A 20,975-nucleotide genomic window follows, 5' to 3' on the forward strand; every position below is an offset into this window, starting at 1 on the left:
CTTTCGAACTGTGTTTTGCGCCAGCAAGTCGTACGCAGGGTATTTGTTATCATCGGTTGCGTACGGTAACATTCCACAACACAAATCAAATGCTCCGTGTCTGTGTTGACCGTCGAAGTTAATGTCAACAAATACGTAAGTAATCGTCTTAACCCTCTCCCCATATCCGACAGTACGTATTTCCAAACAGTTCACATTCCTGCCACTACCGGCGTTACCGTACGTATCGGTGCGTACTCTTCAGAATGAACGCCGTACTTGCTAGGCAGCTTTTCTGCCTCTTAGGTAATACGCCTCTGCGGAAGTGTAGGAAGATTGAATTCTCTAGGCTCATCAGCTAGCCACATGACGGCATACAGCGAGCCATGACACATTTTGAACTGAACACCCAGTATTTATTTTCTGAAGAAAGTAGCACTAAGTCTCCACCAAAAACCTTTAACGCTATACCGAATTTGAAATCACGAACTCATATCTAACGATAAGCATGGTCACTTCTTGACCATACGAGGGTGAAGCAATTTATTTATGAAATGCACTTATATTTAATGTACCATTAAACATTTAATAATAATAATAATAATAATAATAATAATAATAATAATAATAATGGTTTATTTTAACTGGCAGAGTTAAGACCATTCCGCCTTCTCTTCCACTCAACCAGTACGATAGAAAATTACTACATTGCTATGAATATAACGTAATTAATACAATAAAATACAAAGCAATACAATACAATATAATACATCGTCGTTGTCTTCCTAACAAGTGACCTGTTACGGTCTCAAGCTAGAATTTTCAGTCCATCTCTTCTTCGGACGACCTAGAGATCTTTTGCCATGCGGATGGTAATGAGACAGTGCTTTTGGATTTCTGCATCGTTCCATTCGTTCGAGATGACCCTTCCACTGAAGTTGATATTTGCTGATGAACTGCATAATGGGTTCTATTTGAAGTTCTTGCATTATGTCCTCATTTTTTTATGATCCCAGCGAGTATATCCAGCTGTTGCAATATAATACATAATTAATATAATACAATGATAAGCTTAATTCTTTTTATCTTCACAACACCAATAAAATAATTATGTAATAATAATAGTAATAATAATAATAATAATAATAATAATAATAATAATAATAATAATAATAGTCATACCTAAATTAAATTAAATTATTAAACTCGATCACAATTATAACTTCAATTTGACTCCATTTTCTTGAAAGTGATTATTGTCTGGCAGCCCCTAATTTTGTGAGGTAGAGAATTCCATTCACGGGGACTGAGACAGTAAAAGAGGATGAATAGTGGGATGTTCTATGGGCGGGAACTGCTAGGATTTGGCTCTCCTGTGACCTGGTGTTTAGATTGTGGTTGGAGGATAAGTAGTTAAACCGGGAACGAAGATGATTTGGAATAGAAGTGTGGAGAACTCGAAACAGAAGAGACAGCGAATGAAGTGTTCTACGGTTATTGAGTTGCAGCCAGGATAAAGATTTGAACGAGAGTGTAATGTGGTCAAAATGCACATATCACTGAAGATCATTGCTTCCATGCCTGTTGAGTCAGTCTATCAAGCAGCGTCTAAGAACCGAGCTTCTATCACGTGATTCTGTGCAAACGTGCCAAGGATCTATTGCGATTTTTTCTATATCATCTCCATAAACGCCTTATGGCTAGTCTTCTTCTCTTCCTCTTATGTGATGCATTTAGTATAGATTCCAGGCGTTTCCCTGGTTCTAGATAACTTTTCCGTTTCATATGTCCTGTGTGTTGCCTACATTTATAACAATTCGGGAACTTATTGATTGACCCTTGTGCATGTAATATCATCAATATGGTATATCGGTTCAAAACATAAGATTCAGAATTTTGATGATATCCGTATTAGCTTTCCCCAAGTGTTTTTGAATGGTTAAATTTGAACAAGATATACGAATATTATTTTTTTCATGTTTTCGTTACTAATTTCTTATTTCCATTTCTGACCTATGATTGTGGGTTCAGTTTTATGCGGGTTCAGCTTCAGTTCTCACTACTAAATTGATATAACTGTTTGAGTATAATTTCCGGTCTTTTTTGTCGATGTCAATATCTTCTACGAGTCGTAGGTTTATTGCCTTTGTCTCGTCTACATTCCATATTGACTTCTTGACTTTCAGAAGACGTCTTCCAAAAGGTTAATAAACAGTTTTGAAAGCAAAGGTTCAGCTTGTCTCACACTCTAACTTTCACTCATCTCATATTAAATTTATCTAAATCTACTCTTCACTTTATTATGTATATTTACAAATGAGGCAGTAGAGCAAGTGATGAACTTCAATTACTTGGGAAAACTTATAAGCGGTAACATTAACTGCTGCCAGGAAGCCAAAAGAATGATAGTAAATGGAAAAAAAGCTTTTAGTAGGAAGAGGAGCATCTTCTGCGGACCTCTGGAAAAATAACTAAGAAAGAGACTAGTGAAGTGCTTTGTATGGAATGTGGCATTGTATGGGACAGAAACATGGACATTACGACAAAGTGAAGAGAATCGAGTAGAAGCATTTGAAATGTAGATATGGAGAAGAATGGAACGTGTGAAGTGGACAGACAGAATAAGAATTGAAGCTGTGTCGGAAATAGTGGATGAAGAAAGAATGATGCTGAAACTGATTAGGAAGAGAAAAAGGAATTGGTTGGGTCACTGAATCAGAAGAAACTGCCTACTGAAGGATGCACTGGAAGGAATGGTGAACAGGAGAAAAGTTCGGGAAAAATAAAATATTTTATTAATATTTGAGGAGAAAAATTCGCTCCGGCGCCGGGGATCGAACCCGGATCCTTGGTTCTACGTACCAAGCGCTCTGAATTCGGCGTGGCTCAGTGGTCAGAGCGTTTGGTACGTAGAACCAAGGATCCGGGTTCGATTCCCGGCGCCGGGGCGAGTTTTTCTGCTCAAATATTAATTGTCAATATTACAGATATTATTCTCTATGACAAATTAATAAATCTATAATATTAAGATATTTTATGTTATTTTATTTTATGATTTTAAGATATATGGATCGTATCCGGAGATTAAGAGGAAGGCAAAGAATAGGAAAGATTGGAGAATGCTGGGTTTGCAGTGAAAGACCTGCCCTTGAACAGAAAACTATGAATGAGTGAATTAATTACAAAAAAAAATTTTAAAGATTATTTTACGACGCTGTATCAACATCTAGGTTATTTAGCGTCTGAATGAAATGAAGGTGATAATGCCAGTGAAATGAGTCCGAGTCCAGCACCGAATGTTACCCAGCATTTGCTTGTATTGGATTGAGGGAAAACCCCGGAAAAAACCTCAACCAGGTAACCTGTCCCGACCGGGATTCGAACCCGGGCCACCTGGTTTCATGGCCAGACGCTCTGACCGTTACTCCACAGGTGTGTGCCCAAAAAAATATATTTCGGATGGATCATATTTTTTTAACTTAATTGAAGTATTTTTATTTGGTTATTTAACGACGCTGCATCAATTACTAGGTTATTCAGCGTCGATGGGATGGGTGATAGTGAGATGGTATTTGACGAGATGAGGCTGAGAATTCGCCAAAGATTACCTGGCATTCGCCTTACGGTTGGGCACCCTGGAAAAAATTCAACCAGGTAATCAGCTCAAGCGGGGATCGAGCCCACGTGCGAGCGCAACTCCGGATCGGCAGGTAAGCGCCTTAGCCGACTGAGCTACGCCGGTGGCCAATTGAAGTATTTATTTCCAATAAATGTCTAAGCAACTTATTCTTATACACTCGCCTCATAGTTACCCACGCGCAGGACGGCACCCTTCATGTTATTTCTTCTCTGGTAGAAGGCATTCGTGGGCCAAGTTAGGCCATCTCGGACCGTCCATGTGCCGAAGTTATAGGTCTGCAGAGGGAGTGAGGGAGAGACGTGGTACACCTCTGTCAACACGAAAGCGGCTGGACCCGGCTGAACCACTAAGAATTCGCAGTGGAAGGGGATGATGATGCCTTCCAACACACGCTCCATGAGCAATCCGGCCTCCAGGAAGACAAGCCACTTGGCACGGGCGAGATCTGTGGCTGACGTCACCTGCAAATTCAGAACTTTACTTGATCACTAGAGACCGGATTATTATGTAATTACTAGACTTCGTGGAATTGCCACGAGAATCGCAAGGTTTACCGCGCACGCGGTATAGACTGTATGAGAAAGGGGTGTGCAAAAGATGCAGTATGTCTCTAATGTAAACACTGAGCAGTATACTGCGATTACAATAAAACCTGTATCCTGAAATATAATGAATGATCATTGAAGTAGGAAATGTCTAAACTTGTAAATACACAATTATTTTATAGTGAGATATATTAACTCTTAAAATTTAATGTAAGATACATCATCCTTGAATATATGCATTGCAGTGAAGAGTTACGTACATTTTGAGCGACTGCAAAGTAACCTCCTCCGATGGTCACTTAAACAGTTTTTATTTTGGGAAAATGTACGTTCGACATCACACGATGTAATACGTACATATTTGAAGAACGGAAAGTCACTACTTTTTAGTACACCAACTTCAGATGTCTTGTCGTGACCTGATAGTATATAATTTATAATACGAAGTTATGAATAGCCAGAATATTTAGCAGTAATGTTTCTCAACGTACATTTCACTTTTTCTGAGATTAGAGAATTGTTATTTTGGATAACGGTTTGTGATACTTTATCCACTATATTAAGGACTTCTGAGAGTTGTAGTTTAGACGATTCTAACAGGATGATGCTTTTGGACACGATTTTAAAATTAGAATCAATGAACAGATTATCTTCCAATAGCTGTTCAGAAGAAAATGATTGACCAACGGGTCAAGACTGGCTGCGGGGGTAAGGGTATTCCAGGGGAAATTATTTGGAACAGCAACACTCTCATTGTACTGTAGTATGTTTGATTGAATTCTTGTCTGCACTGAACAAATGTTAAGCTTCGACTATTCCAACCACAGTAATGCAAAAACAAGTGCTTACATAGGTATACATTAGCTGCAGCTACTCTATTTGGACCGGTCACAACTCTTAACATGAACTGCTTATACTACGAGACCGGGCGGTCGCTCACCTCTTCTATACTACATACATCGGCAACCTGATTGCATGCTGCGTTTGGAAATTCAACGAAGTCTAGTAATTACGTATTGCATTTCTTTACTTGTAGACTACTGAAAATGACAAATGTCTGCGATTTGTGGTTCTGATAGGGTTATATAGGGATATCATTTTATTTTTACTTCAGTTTTTATTGTACCTGAGTTTTTGAATGTACTTCACTCCCATCCCTTCTACTAATGAAGTTCCAACTGTCCTCCAGACAATCAAGGCCGCATATAGTAAACGCACTGAGTTAGTGAGTATAGTACGTTCCAGAAATATGTTCGCGTTTTCCAGTGGCGAAAGAGCTTTCAGTATTGAATGATATTTTCGCACAGGTACTGTCCGTTTGCCTACGTCGCATCCCGATTTCCCCCAACTACTTTTGTTCGCCCCTCTGTAAAATCTAGGCTGTCTTAGCTCTTTTCTGGAAACATTAATTTTTGTTAGGAATTGGACGTTTACGTAATATTATACAGCTGTTTAAAATAACTTAAATAAAAGTGCGTCGTTAAGTAATTAACTGTCACGTGATTTCCTCCCTTTCTACAATCCTGCGGTATAATCTCTTGGACGGACAGTAGATAGCATGTCTGAGTAATTTTATATTTTAGGGTCGGGCAGAAGTGAAGATTGAATTCACAGTACGTAAGGTACTCTTTTATAGAGTAGGTACAGAATTATTTCAACATGAGTTACTAGTACGAAGGACGAAACTGGCAATTGGAATTAGATGCAATAGTCTATAGTGCGATAATATGCACAAAAGAACTGAAGCCTGTATCGAAATGAACGGCCACCATTTTCAAATATGTGTTTAAATGTCCATATTATGATTATTTTTCAATTTAACTACAGTCTCTAAATTGTACGCTAATGTGCTGTAGACAGTGTAATATACACTGCATAATGAATACGTTCGCATGGATAACTCAGTTCGTGAGTAAAAACACTCATTGTTAATACTGTACTGTATTTTTATTAAACAAAAACCTAATGAAATTATCGAAATCAAAATCGCGATATTTCCTAGTTTACGTAAATGGATGAAGTACTTTTCTTCCTTCCTATACCTAGTGAAGTGATTTGTTTGTGTTTTACGTCAGTAGCCTTGGAACGGGGTAGCGAACGGTGTTTCCGGTTCTCTAAAGGTACAGCCAGGTTAATATTAAAAATGTTAGTAAAAATAAAATGATGTCCCTGTAGTTGAGTTTCATTTGCATACTCTTAGTAATATTACATATTTTACATATTATGCACAGAATGTAACATTTTTATACATATCAAGGCAATTACTGAGTTTTTATTTTGTTTTATTAAATTCTTTTTATTTTTTCAGAATGAATTTATTATTATTTAGTAGGTTATTTTACGACGCTTTATCAACATCTAAGGTTATTTAGCGTCTGAATGAGATGATGGTGATAATGCCGGTGAAATGAGTCCGGGATCCAACACCGAAAGTTACCCAGCATTTGCTCATATTGGGTTGAGGGAAAACCCCGGAAAAAACCTCAACCAGGTAACTTGCCCCGACCGGGAATCGAACCCGGGCCACCTGGTTTTGCGGTTAGACGGACTAACCGTTACTCCACAGGTGTGGACTCAGAGTGAATTATTGAATTCATTTTTTCATATATACTTGGACATGTCTTAACGTCCCTGTCCCATTACTCCGATTGGAGGGCCGCTTTTTGTTCTCACTATAGTTCACGATGCTGGTAAAGAGGGAGGGCTCGGAAACTGACGTCGTTATGTTTTGCTCACAACTATAGAAAATACTTCCATTTCTTTAGCTGGCTTAAGACGTATAACTAGGGATTCCAACTCTTTGTCTGTAAAACATAATAGTTCGGAGTGCCTCAATTCTATACATTTGCCCTATTGCTTTCTGAGAATCTGGGATGGTCAGGTGCGCCGGTCATTTAACTTTGTTACAAATTGAAAGTAGGCTATTAGCGAGGGGTTTGGGTCGGTGCCAGATAATTCAAAATACCATTTTGTGTGTCAAAGAAAAATATTTCTGTGACCCATGAGAATGTTTAAAGAAAATGCACGTAAAACGGTGACATTTGTTTCTAAGGATCTAGTTTTTCGCCCCTCCTGGTAAAAAAAAAAAAAAATGGAGTTGTCCAACTTTGATACCAACCTCCTCAAATTTCTTTATGATAGAAAATTGATCATCTTGGTCAATTTCTTCCATTGTGAACATAATATCATATTAGCCGCTCTAGCGCATCATAATGGCCCTAAAATGTGTATTATATTAGCCCTTCTCATTAACACACTAATTACTGTTACATTCACAGCTTTTCTTTAGAGAAAAATGAAGAAGATACTATTCTAAATGAAATTAAAGTTTAAACATTATTCTATGTTTATTCATTCAAGAGCAATAACGGAGACAAATCTGCCTTCATAATTCCAATGGGGTGGGACGTGAGAAGGTGAAACCTAAAATGACATTTACACTGGCTTTAAAATTGCCTCTCAATATGTAAATTTATGTGTTTTTTTTTTAAATTAAATTTCACTTAAAAATAAATAGTTATTTAGATTGGGAAGTTTTGAAATGAAAGTCCGATATATTAATCGCATACATTGAAATAAAAAGTATAGTATTTCTAATAAAATGCTATGAAATGCTTAAGGACCTAAAAAGACTGCTTTCATTATTACAAGGGACTACGATAACATTTATTAAAGTACTAATAATTTGGATCATACGTATAAAATACGAGTATTGCCTCGAACAGGTTTTACTGGATTATATTTTAAGTCCTTTTCTAATTTTGTATTATACAACCTTTAAGAGGCCTGATGTCGTCTGGTTGTTGACGATCGTAACACATAATGGCTGTCTATGTCTCCAGCTAGTGTTTTCAGATGACGTAGCCCACATATCGAATGATATGGCCGATACTTCCATCTGCAAATCTGTTAGTCGCTTCTCTAGATCTTCCAGTATGAAGTTTTTGAAATCTGCAATAATGAAGAATAATTAATATCTGTTGTTATTATAACAGTATACGAGCATTATTCCAAAAGCATATTTTTTTTAGAAAAATTCACTTTTACTGATTTTTCCACAATAGGAAGTCCATTATACAGGGTGGAAGTGAAATAGTCTTGCAGATTTTTAGAACGAATAGCTCATGTTGTATGTAACAAAAAACTATAATATCATATTGGTGGTAAGTTCATAGTTTTTTTTTCTCAAATGTTTAACAATCTCTTATTGGGTAACTATAGTGAGGAGTATCGCGATTTTTGTCCATATCGACAGGAGAATTAATAAAGAATAATTTATCCCTCTGGCATATTGGAACACATGTTCTGTAGTAGTGAATTTCTTAAATAAATAAATTAAGCCTATTAGGCCTAGTATATAATACTACAGGGTGCGGCATTTAACGTTTCCCATTTTAAGTTGGCGATTCTGTTCACATTGTTGGTAAAACGTGTTTGCAAACACAGGGATTCGGTGTAGCAAAGCCTTGGATTTAGTTAGCCACATCCCAACACAGAGATTCGGTGTAGCAAACCCTTTAGTTAACCATGGAACGTTGGCCGGTGCAACAGCGCATTTTCTGTGTTGAACAGTTTGTTTCAACCAAGTCAATTGTGGCTGTCCAGCGCGAGTTTAGGCGGATTTTTGGTGATAATTAACGTGGAGTTGCACCATCACGAAAAATAATCAGTGTGTGGGTGCGTCAGTGGCGTGAAACGGGATCGGTTCAAAACAAAGCTCGAGTTCGTCAGAAAACGGCGCGGACTCCTGATAATGTCGAACGTGTGAGAACGGCTCTGCAGAGAAGTCCGTATCGTTCCGTGCGGCGTAACTGGAACATTCAGCGCCTGTGGTTTCAACAGGATGGAGCCACATCCCATACAGCACGTGTTTCTATGAACACACTTCGTGCTGCTTTCCCTGGGCGACTTATCTCCAGATTAGGTGACATTCAGTGGCCCTCTGTTTCTCCTGATCTCACTGCACCAGACTTCTTTTTGTGGGGGTATCTTAAGAGTAAGGTCTACGGTCGTATCCTTCATGACATCGAGGACCTTAAAACCGCGATTCGTGAAGAAATTGCTGATGTTACACCTGAAACATTGCGGCGAGTAATGGCCGGTGTGCAGGGAAGATTGCAACAATGCATTGACGCCAATGGAGGACATCTTAAAGACATTATTTTCAAAACATACGATGTACTGTAATTCCAAGATTATAATGGTTTAAACTGATTAATTTCTTGTAATTTACTTGTAAACTAAATAAGTTATGGGGGTTTGAAAATAGGAAACGTTAAATGCCGCACTCTGTATATTGAATTTATTAACATAGTGTTATATTTACTCTGTAATTTGTCAATTATAGCTACATTTTACATTTTTGGCTATGATATCTATACTTAACTCTTTTTAATTTACTTTTATTTGGTATTTTTCAATTATCTCTATATCTGTGTATATTATTTAGGTACCGGTAGTATCTATTTGTTTTTTTTTTTCATTTTTTAATTTTTAATTTGTAATTACACTTGTATCTTGCATTTGTATCTGTTTTATCTCTTTTTTCATGTTATATGCAATTCTATGTTTTTTTAACAAATATCTGTACTGTCTATTGTAATTGGGGCTTTGCCCTGTTATAGACATAAATAAATAAATAAATAAATAAATAAATAAATAAATAAATAAGTAAATAAATAAATCGATAAATCAATCAATAAATAAATCAGTAAATCAATAAATAAATAAATACATAAATAAATAAATAGTGTGAACGATTTTCATGCAAATCTAATTTTAAAAACCTCTAATTTCAAGCCACTGTACGATGCGAGTTGGTTGCAACGCCGCGCCAGAGAACAGCTCACCTAGCAGACACACCGAGTTCGTTGACCTCTTACATCTGTATCGCGAGAAGAGTGTGTTAGCTGCGATGTTGCCAGACTGCTGAAACTTCAAACTTAATTTTCTAATTAACCGTGCATTTAATCACAAAACTTAATACAGGTTTTCTATTCATTTACGTGTACCCTATCATCCCTTTCTATCTCCAGGGTTATTTCACTTCCACCGTTTATAAAAAAGGTAAAATTTTCTACATGTCTATCTACAGTATTACGCTGGATAGATACCGTCGTCATGTTTTAGGATAAAGGCGCCTAATTCCGTGAGACCTCTAATCCCGTGATAAAATTTCAATTGACTGCCATGGAGTTGTGGTCCCTGACTTTTAAGTTTTTGAAATACCTAACAGATGCCCGGAGATGTCTTCTTTTCAATTCTATTGACTACCTGCCTTTTGAATTTTATTTATTTTTTAATTGGGTTATTTTAAGACGCTGTATCAACATCTAGGTTATTTAGCGTCTGAATGATATGAAGGTGATAATGCCGGTGAAATGCGTTCGGGGTCCAGCACCGAAAGTTACCCAGCATTTGCTCGGCCTTTTGAATAGAAGCAGTCGACTGCAAAAGCTTTTGTCCAGTGAAAGGTGGTTGACCAGTAAGTTTTTCTTTCTCTTGTGACCGCTTCTGAAGAATCATTTTATATTTGAGGTAAGAATTAATGTAGCATTATTAAAATGATGTATTACTGTAGATTATAGTCAGCTGAATCAATGTGTATGATTATTTAAACATTGTGAGACAATAACAATGCTACAGGAGCTTTCCCATTTTCGGATTTATTTCCATATTTCTCCTTCCTGGCTCACTCGACCAGTGATGCCAACGCTAAATTGTGAAAATTAATCTATGTGAAAGAAAATAGTTCGTGGAAATAATAAGAGTAATAAGTTATAGAAAACATCAATTATAATTATAATAAAATAATAGGGCATATGTTTAACTTAATTACTGCTGTTGTTAGGAATATAAATAATGAGAAATAATTGTGTTATAATTCAATTTATTCAAATGTAATTTTGTATTGAATTTAAGTTTCAGTTTATTTTGTTTATAATATATTAATATGTAATATGTATTCCTGTAATTACACAAGTATATTATATGAAATTTGTCACTTAGGCCCTTCTTCTATGTTGTAATTTCTTGCTTAATCCATATTAAAATAATATACCATTACTTTAAAGTTTTTTTTACAAATACACGTTTGTTTTCTGAGCAGTTAATGGGGATTATTTTAGTATCAAGGAATTAGGATATCACTCACGGAATTAGGAAACCACTATCACGGAATTTGGATCCCCGTCACGGATTTAGGAGCCACTGTATAACAATGAAGAATCATCTATTATATACCAAACTTGTGAAACTGTTGACACTGAATGTTGTAAAAACTGTAGCTAAAGGTCCAAATAACGTCATTTAGGTGTTATTTGAAAATTGTATTACAATGTTGGCATAAATATAGACTTTATTAAATATGTCACGGAATTAGGTAACCTTAACCTACTCACAAGGTTGAACCAGGATTCTGCTCTTTCGAATCATTATTTTACAAACATATGGGTGATTATCATCTTTTTAATTAATGAACAGGTGCAATCTCGCGGGGAACAACAACCATCTGTTCAGTATTCGTTGTTTGTCACCAGAGGCTGTCAGTAACCTCGAAAACAATTTTCCACAAACGTCCAATACTCCCACGTATTCCAGTACTGTGCATGTTCTAGCTTTCGAATGGCCATTCTTAATGGCTTTCCTTTCACAGTTACGTGTCTGTTTATCATAACCACGTCTGGCACACTCACAACATTGACGTATTTTTTTAGGGCTGCGGCGAATACTAACATGTCTGCATTCCGCATACTCAGAGATCTGATATCATCAAATTATCACCTGTCTTATAAATTCAGAAAATGAATTCACGAAAAAATACACCGAGCATAGCTACAGACGTGGACAAATTATTAGCAAAATTGAAGATTTTTATTATATATTTTTACAAAATATGATTCTTAAATTTAGACAACAGTTGACATTTTTGTGTACTTCTAAATAATTAGCCAAATTGAAGATTTGTATTGTATATTTTTCAAAATTTAACTCTTCAATTTGGACTACATTTAATATTTTTGCATATTTACAAATTATTAGCAAAACTGAAGGTTTTTATTGTATATTTTTACAAAATTCGATTCTTCAATTTGGACTACAGTTGACATTTTGGATATTTCCAAATTATTAGCAAAACAGAAGATTTTTATTTTATATTTTTACAAAATTTGGCTCTTCAATGCAGTTGAAATTTTTGCTAATTTATAAATTATTAGCTAAATTGAAGATTTTTATTACATATTTTTACAAAATATGATTCTTAAATTTAGACTGCAGTTGACATTTTTGTGTATTTCCAAATAATTAGCCAAATTGAAGATTTGTATTGTATATTTTTCAAAATTTAACTCTTCAATTTGGACTACATTTAATATTTTTGCATATTTACAAATTATTAGCAAAACTAAAGGTTTTTATTGTATATTTTTACAAAATTCGATTCTTCAATTTGGACTACAGTTGACATTTTGGATATTTCCAAATTATTAGCAAAACAGAAGATTTTTATTTTATATTTTTACAAAATTTGGCTCTTCAATGCAGTTGACATTTTTGTTAATTTATAAATTATTAGCTAAATTGAAGATTTTTATTATATATTTTTACAAAATATGATTCTTAAATTTAGACTGCAGTTGACATTTTTGTGTATTTCCAAATAATTAGCCAAATTGAAGATTTGTATTGTATATTTTTCAAAATTTAACTCTTCAATTTGGACTACATTTAATATTTTTGCATATTTACAAATTATTAGCAAAACTGAAGGTTTTTATTGTATATTTTTACAAAATTCGACTCTTCAATTTGGACTACAGTTGACATTTTGGATATTTCCAAATTATTAGCAAAACTGAAGATTTTTATTTTATATTTTTACAGAATTTGGCTCTTCAATGCAGTTGACATTTTTGCTAATTTATAAATTATTAGCTAAATTAAAGATTTTTATTATATATTTTTACAAAACTTGACTCTTCAATTTAAACTACAGTTGACATTTTTGCATATTTCTGTCTACTGCAATGATGGAAATATGCAAAATTGTCAACTGTAGTCTAAATTGAAAAGTCAAATTTTGTAAACAGAATTATCATAAAAATCGTCAATTTTGTTAATAATTTGTCCACGTCTGTATTATCATTTTGTCAGCTGGGAAAGACTGATCTAACAGCGCAAAATCCGAGTTCACTGTTTTGGCGCACATTTTTTCGTTTATAGTAGTGTTATATTGCTGAGAAATACTATTATTTCATAGAAAATTTCATGCTGTTCTACAGGGTGAAAAGTAATTAAACCGACAAACTCTGGGAGGTTGTGTGTGACAGTAACAAGGAGAGGACACGCTCTGTATATCACCGAATGAAATAAGATTGTGTGAGATGAAAGTACAAAAAGTACTGTTTAAAGTAATACCTGGTATGAGTGGCCAATGACCACTCGTTTTGGAAATATTGGCTACCGTTTGTGACGTGCTTCCGTTAGGTGCCTAATAGGGAATTTAAAAAAATAATACATATAAATAATTTTTTTTAAATCGTAAAAATATTTTTTTTTCATATAGCAGAAGGACAGTGTTTTACACTTACCAATTTTCATTTTTGTACAAGATACATAACGGAGGAAAAAAATGTTGACAGTTTCCAAAACGTTTACTGCTGTAAGCTGTACCTAACCCCTTAAGGCGTGTAGCTAACAATGATTTGTGTCTTACACCGTGCATGTTACGTAATACATTTACTTTAATGTGGGAACCCCGAAATACTAATCCACATTGTTTGGATGTGAGTGATTCTCATTTCGAAAATATTTTGTAAGAATTGTAAAATTGTTTTCATTTATGTCATGATATCATTTGTAACATATAGTTATATAAATACTAGCATTTGACTAACTGAAAAACTGTTTGGTTTCAAACGATAACTCAAATGCAAGTTTATGTTGTTTTTATAAACTATCTCTTACTCTTGCATTTATTAGCAGCTAATATTTAGTACTTAATCAGCCCTTCATATTTTCTACTCGTGTACGGCTTTCCAATTAAATTTTCGATTTGATAAATTTGGAAAATTCTCTTGTGAGCATTCAAGTTAGCTTTCTTAAGCAATCACAGTGGCGAAGCTCTTACGATGATTTATAGGCTTAGCCTACCCAAAACATGTTTAGTTATTATTCCTAGTAACAGTAGGCCTGTATGTTCGTAATAACGATGTATCGTAACATTTGGTTACACTCCAATCCTCGCATATATTTAGTTCGCTGTTGGCTTTTATTCCAGTATGGAGAGTTCAGTTCGAGGCTTGTGACAAAAATCCTCTAAAGGCATGACTACGACCTTGATTCGTAAGCTTGTAGGGGGACCGGGGAAGCGGTTTTGATTTGCTACATCTCCATGCTAAACGAGACTAGCCTTCCGTCACAATATTACGCCGCGATATTTTGGTGTTCTCTGAATGCGCTGCGTTGTTGAGTTGAGTTTAATCAAAAGTGCATACGTGTGTGTATTACATATTAATTTTCTGTAAAATGATTCATAATGAGAGAACATTGAGCTCATTGCTTTCAAGTTGGACGTATGAAACAAAATGAGCTTATAAAGCTAGGAGATCGACACCATATTTACATATTAAAATAGCGGATGGAGGAAGACAAAATATAAATTTTTAATTTTCATGGTATGAGAAATATCCTTGGCTAACAGAGTGCTCTCAAACAAATAAGTTATATTGTTATACCTGTATTCTGTTTGGGGGTTAAAATGGGTGATCATCATCTTCTTCTAGGGCAGGCCTGCATAAACAGCGCCCAACGAGCGCGAGCGCTCCTTCGGAGCGGGAGAGCGGTGTTTACCGCTTGCCGAAACGGAGAGGAAGATACGTCAGAATGACATAGACTTGCCATAGGTAGAGGAGAGGGAAACGACCACTCAGTTATCTAGTGGAGTGCAGTGTCTAGGCCTATTCTCAGTAACTGTTTTACGTTGCTTACCTACTGCTACAATACAGTATGGAGGAATATAAAAGACATTTAACGATTTACAGCTCGAACTTATTGATCTTCAATGTGATCTAAGGGCTAAAGATCGTTTGAATAATACTACTAGCCTGGTTGAGTTTTACAAGACTAAACATTAGCAATATCCACGACTACACAGGCTGGCTGTGAAAATGATTGCTATGTTTGGCTCAACAATTATATTTGTGAGCAACTGTTTTCTATACTCAACTTTAATTAAGGCAGACATCGAACATCTGTAACTGATGTTTCATTATGATCAGTAGGCTACCGTTCCTTTCAGCTGCCAACAGCATAAAACCTCGTTTTGATGTACTGATAAATAAAAATATAACAAAATGATATTGTACATTTAAGTAGCTATAGAATTTCTATTACTTCTGTAAAATAAATATTTCTTTATTAATTAATAATAGTCCAAGATAGTTTTGCAAACACTGAACGGGAATTCATTTCATAAGGACTCGTAATAGTACTTGCTTTTGTGTATATTTTGTACGAGATCACCCCTTCTTCTAGTCCACCCTTATACAGAGCGCAGCTAATATCTGCATTCCGCTCATGAGCTGTGAGCCGGCTCGGAGAGCGCAAACCTTGTGCAGGCCTGTTCCAGGACCTGTGTCACGAAAAATTTTGATAGAAAAGCAGAAAAACTTCTGCTCTATAAAAAGACACAAGGTAAACAGACTTTTTCAGCCTACCCGGTATTTTTATACCTTATCTTCGCCACTGACCAATCATAAACATTCACAAATAGCAGGTTTTTCTATTGTCTTTGTTAGTAACACATAAAGACGCAGGTTAAGCCAAACAAAACACGCAAGACAGACATATTCCTAATCTCTATGGCAGCGATGACCAAAGCGAGTGTCGTGATTACATCGTGTAATCACAGACATTGAAACGGGTACGAGGAGTTTCCTGTACTTACATTGCTGTGTGTTTCATTCACATTCTGAAGGCAAGCAGTGGCGGTATCATGTAGCTCTACAAACTCTGTCTCTACAAGCAGTAAGAGGTGGTTACGTAAAGAATGAGGAGAACTTTTTTGTTCTGTCGGACAAAATGTAATACTTTTACTTTGCTCAACGGTTCAATTACGAATATATAGAAACATTAATTGCCACGTTGAATAATGTATTATTGTTATTATTATTATTATTATTATTATTATTATTATTATTATTTGTGTTTCTATAATTTTTCTGTACGTGCATGATTATTGATATTTTTAGATCTTCTCCCTAGAAGGATAAAATTATTAGGTTTTATCTCAATTTTAATCTTCTTAATCTTTAGATGAGGGTAACTGTTTATTAATTATTCATTTAATAATGATATTGCAGAAAAACTGATTCAGTATTATGTGCCAACGAACTGTCAAACGCCTGGAATTGACATGTCTTAAATCATAGCCAGGAAGAGAAAGATGAGATAAATAAATGTAAGGAAGTCAGCTACCTAATGGGGTTTGAAATATCTCGTGCTCTAAAGACTTTTAATAGAACAGAATTTCTCAAAAGAGTAATGATTAAAATAGCTTAAATAACTTGTCCATAAGAAGTTTTTAATTTTGAAAAACTACGAATTTCTCGACCAAGTATCGAGAGAAGAATTTAGAAAATTTCTGATTATATTCAAGAGGATGGTTAAGTAAAGAAGCAAGAAAAATCTTATATTATTCACTGGCTCTTGATGACAGCAGTGACATTATGGATACAGCAAAGCTTGAGATTTTTATCCGCGGGATTGATCAAGATGTCAGTACAGGAACCACCACTGGTTGTAGTTTTCATGTCAAGTACCTTTCCTCCGTCTCTTTACTTCATAGACTGTGTGTAGCTGCAGCTCGAGTTTTGGTCACCTCTGCTCTATGAAATAGAAATTATAGTTCTCCATCGGAAATCGAACCCATGTTCCTTGGATTAGTAGCCGGTAACTGTGCCTCTCAAGGCATAGTGATGGATATTGTCTAGGTCAGGACTGGGCACATTACGTGATTCTGAGAAATTACCGCTGTGTGCTTTAAAGAGCGCATCTTGCGAGCGCTGTGACGTAAGCATACTGTACGTCATTCAGTGTCGGTGCAGTGGTGACTCTGCAGTATGATGGCGAACTTCGAAGACGGAGCTTCCGCTCCCGCTACTCCCAATGCTTTTAATGTATCATGGGAGGAGGAGTTCTTTTTGGTAGAGAGCAGTGGATTAGCAAAGTGTTTAATTTGGCATAAAACACTCCAACTGATTAAGAAGTTCAATATCCAACGACATTATTCTTTACTTCTTTACAACATGCTACTGAATATGACAAATACGTTGGTAATGACCGCTATAAATTAATACAACTTAAAGAAAATGTTTCTCAGGTACATTATATTAGAGTATCTATTTGATATTTACATTGCATTATAAGTTATTCTACATTTAGTAATATATAATTTTAAATTATACAAGTATTATGATATACATAGTATAATATATTACAGTTCATGATATATCATATATCATATTATATATCATGAACTGTAATATAGTATACTGTGATATATCATAATACTTGTATAATTTAAAATTATATATTACTAAATGTACTATAATAACTCATAATGCAATATAAATATCGAATAGATACTCTAATATAATGTACCTGAGAAACATTTTTTTAAGTTGTATTAATGTATGGATATATCACATCATATCATACCATATATTATATTATATTATATTATATTATATTATATTATATTATATTATATTATATTATATTATATTATATTATATTATATTATATTATATTATATTATATTATGTATTAACAGGATGACAATAATGCACTTAGTGAATCGGCTATGAGAATTAGCTACAAAATTTGCCACGAAATTGCAAAGGAATTGAAAACATTCAACGAAGGTGAATTCAGCAAGCGATGTTTAATTATATTGGCAGATGAACTCTGTCCACAGCAAGTAGGGGAAGTGGAAGCCATACGCCTGTCTCGTAGAACCGTGGTATAAAAAAAAATCGAAAGAGAATTTGGAGGACAAATTTAAAAGGTACGCAAAACGCGTCCTTGCAAGGGGTTTGGGGGCTGTACAAAACTAAATATGTGAGCTCCAAGCCTGTTGGCCACTAGTCTCACTCCGGGTTACGCTGCTCCACTGAAGGAACTCTAGAAAATTTTGAAGGGGAAGCCGAAATTGGACGTAACCTCTTAGGTACCACATAAGCGAGGGCGACTGAGATTTTTCAAGTGATCACGGAACGGGAAGAGGAAGAGCTGGCTGGTGTTTGCCGTTAGGATGGCAAGAAGCTGTCATCTGTTGTTCGATGACAAAGCATGTGAAGGCCGTCGGAAGAAGCGCCGTGAAATCTAAATCTGCAATTTGAGAGGTCCCTGTCGTTTCAAATTGCGACTAATTGAGTGACCTCGTGTATTTAATAGACAATTTATATGTTCTGAACTAGGGCATACGTCGTTTATATAAAGGGGAATATATATGGGGAAGGGCATATAGGTCCGTGGCCCATTTCTTATAGGGCTCATCCCGACATTTGTCTTACGCCTGAGGAAAATCACGGAATACCTTGGGCAGAATGAGTTGTCTCATATAAGAGACTAGCCAATTTGGCTATTATGTAGGAGGTGATTGTTGTCATGAGCCTTGTTGAATTGTCTCAATTTCGAGACCAGCCATTTGGCTATATGATGGCTCAATTACGAAGAGGGGGGAGAATTGAGATTGCAGTATGTGCGTATGGGTTATGTAAATAAGCCTAATGATTTGTGTGTGTGCGTAGAGCGAAGTTTATTTCATTAAATTAATAAGAGTGTTATAAATTCTGTACTGTACAATGGATTGATGTAATATCCTTATAAACTATTATATACTGACAGACTGAATGACTAGAACAACCGTGGCTCTTGTTACATTAATGCAGGGAAGGTAGCTGTAATGCGAGTCCGCCACTGCGTGAGCGTTCTGCTCTGGCTTGGAATTGAAGTGCCTTGCGGAGCGAGAGCAGCTCTGGCCGACTAAATGGAGCCGCTCTCATGCCCGGCCCTGATTTACACCTTAGTTCCGCCACTGATCAATCATAAACATTCACAAATAGCAGGTTTTTCTATTGTCTTTGTCAGTAAGACATAAAGTAACAGGTTAAGGCAAACAAAAAACGCAAGCCATGGACACATTCCTGTTCTCTATGGAATAGAAATTATAGTTCTCCACCGGAAATCGAACCCAAGCTCCTTGGATTAGTAGCCGGTAACGATACCACTCAAGGTACACTGATGGATATTCTGTAGCTGTACACACTGCAAGATTCGAAGAACTTACCTGATGAGAAAAGAAGGAAAATGCATTGAGAGTTGAAAATGCGTCTTACAGAAGCCACCACTTGTGCCACAATTGCATTGTCTAAACTCGCTACGTCGTTGTTAAAGCACTGCAAGAGGAGGAACAATGCAGGTGACACCCTCATGGCGGCATCGGAAGCTAATTAGAACCAGGCAGTTTTGTTTGTTGCGTTAACAGCTAGATTAATCTTTCAATTAAGGAGAATGAAGATAACTCCTAACTAAAATTCATATATGGAAAAGTTCATACTGGCACAAACTTTTATTGACAAATGCTGTAAATATCGAACTCCATGCCTGACTCAGATGTGTAAGAAAGAGACAGGGAGCGTAGTTAATGCAGTAACAGTTTATCTGATCAAACGAAGGACAAATTAAACAGGAGTACGAAATGTGATAAACGACTTTCAGTGTTGTGTAAAGAGAGAAACGCTGTACGTTAGATCACGTGCACACAACACACAAAGGTACCGTACGTGCTCTCTGAGAGGTCGTGCCACGAGGTCCATTAAAACACATGATTACATCATCACTAAGGGATGTATTTAATTTTTTTCTGTATTTTAATTCTATCGATTCCACATTACCGTCAGTCTCTCACCGACTTGTCTTGCTTTCATGACACATACTGTGTGCTGTTGAAGAAATGTAAATTCTGGAGTGTGGATTAATTGCATCTGTAACACATCACTGCAGCGGCCACGTTCATTAAATTATTATAGTTTATTTACCTCTTATATTTATTTCTAACAGAAAAAAAAATTATAGTGGAACCAGGGTCCTTACTGTGACTAACGTCTGCAGAGATAAAATCAAGATAGTGTAGTGCATACATGGGCACAATTTTCGGTTACGTGAGGCACTCGATTTGAAATAAGGTAGGTGTCCCTGATATGGCCATGCTAAGATTTGAGAATTTTTCTAGCCGCCATTTTGAAAAAAAAATGTAAACCACTTTTTCCTTGCAAATTAAGCTTTCAGGAATAACTCCCTGTAAAGTTAATTTGAATAATTTCGAGGGAAAAATTGTTCCGAGGCCGGGTATCGAACCCGGGACCTTTGGTTAAACGTACCAACGCTCTCCCACTGAGCTACCCGGGAACTCTACCCGACACCGATCCAATTTTTCCCTCTATATCCACAGACCTCAAAGTGGGCTGACAACCGTCAAGCAACCAACATTTGAGTGCACTCTGTGTGACTTTAAATTGTGGTTTTCTGTTACGTACAGTGACGTGTATTATGCAAATTAAGCTTTCGGGAATAACTCCCTGTAAAGTTAATTTGACTTCGGTAAAGTTAATTTGACTTCGGTAGAGTTCTCGGGCAGCTCAGTGGGAGAGCGTTGGTACGTTTAACCAAAGGTCCCGGGTTCGATACCCGGCCCCGGAACAATTTTTCCCTCGAAATTATTCAAATTAACTTTACAGGGAGTTATT

At 35.9% G+C, this 20,975-nt stretch overlaps 1 protein-coding gene across 1 annotated transcript; it reads right to left on the reverse strand.

The window, feature by feature from the left end:
- Positions 1–3,768: 3,768 nt before the first annotated feature.
- On the reverse strand, positions 3,769–19,756 carry LOC138708678 (uncharacterized). The gene is made up of 3 exons (XM_069838764.1): positions 19,517–19,756; positions 7,940–8,115; positions 3,769–4,080 (listed from the first exon to the last, which is right to left on the reverse strand). The coding sequence occupies exons 1-3, from the start codon at positions 19,659–19,661 to the stop codon at positions 3,769–3,771; spliced, it is 633 nt and encodes a 210-aa protein (XP_069694865.1). The 5' UTR covers positions 19,662–19,756.
- Positions 19,757–20,975: the final 1,219 nt, after the last annotated feature.

The sequence above is a fragment of the Periplaneta americana genome, chromosome 11 (assembly GCF_040183065.1).
Source record: "Periplaneta americana isolate PAMFEO1 chromosome 11, P.americana_PAMFEO1_priV1, whole genome shotgun sequence".
Lineage (NCBI taxonomy): Eukaryota > Metazoa > Arthropoda > Insecta > Blattodea > Blattidae > Periplaneta > Periplaneta americana.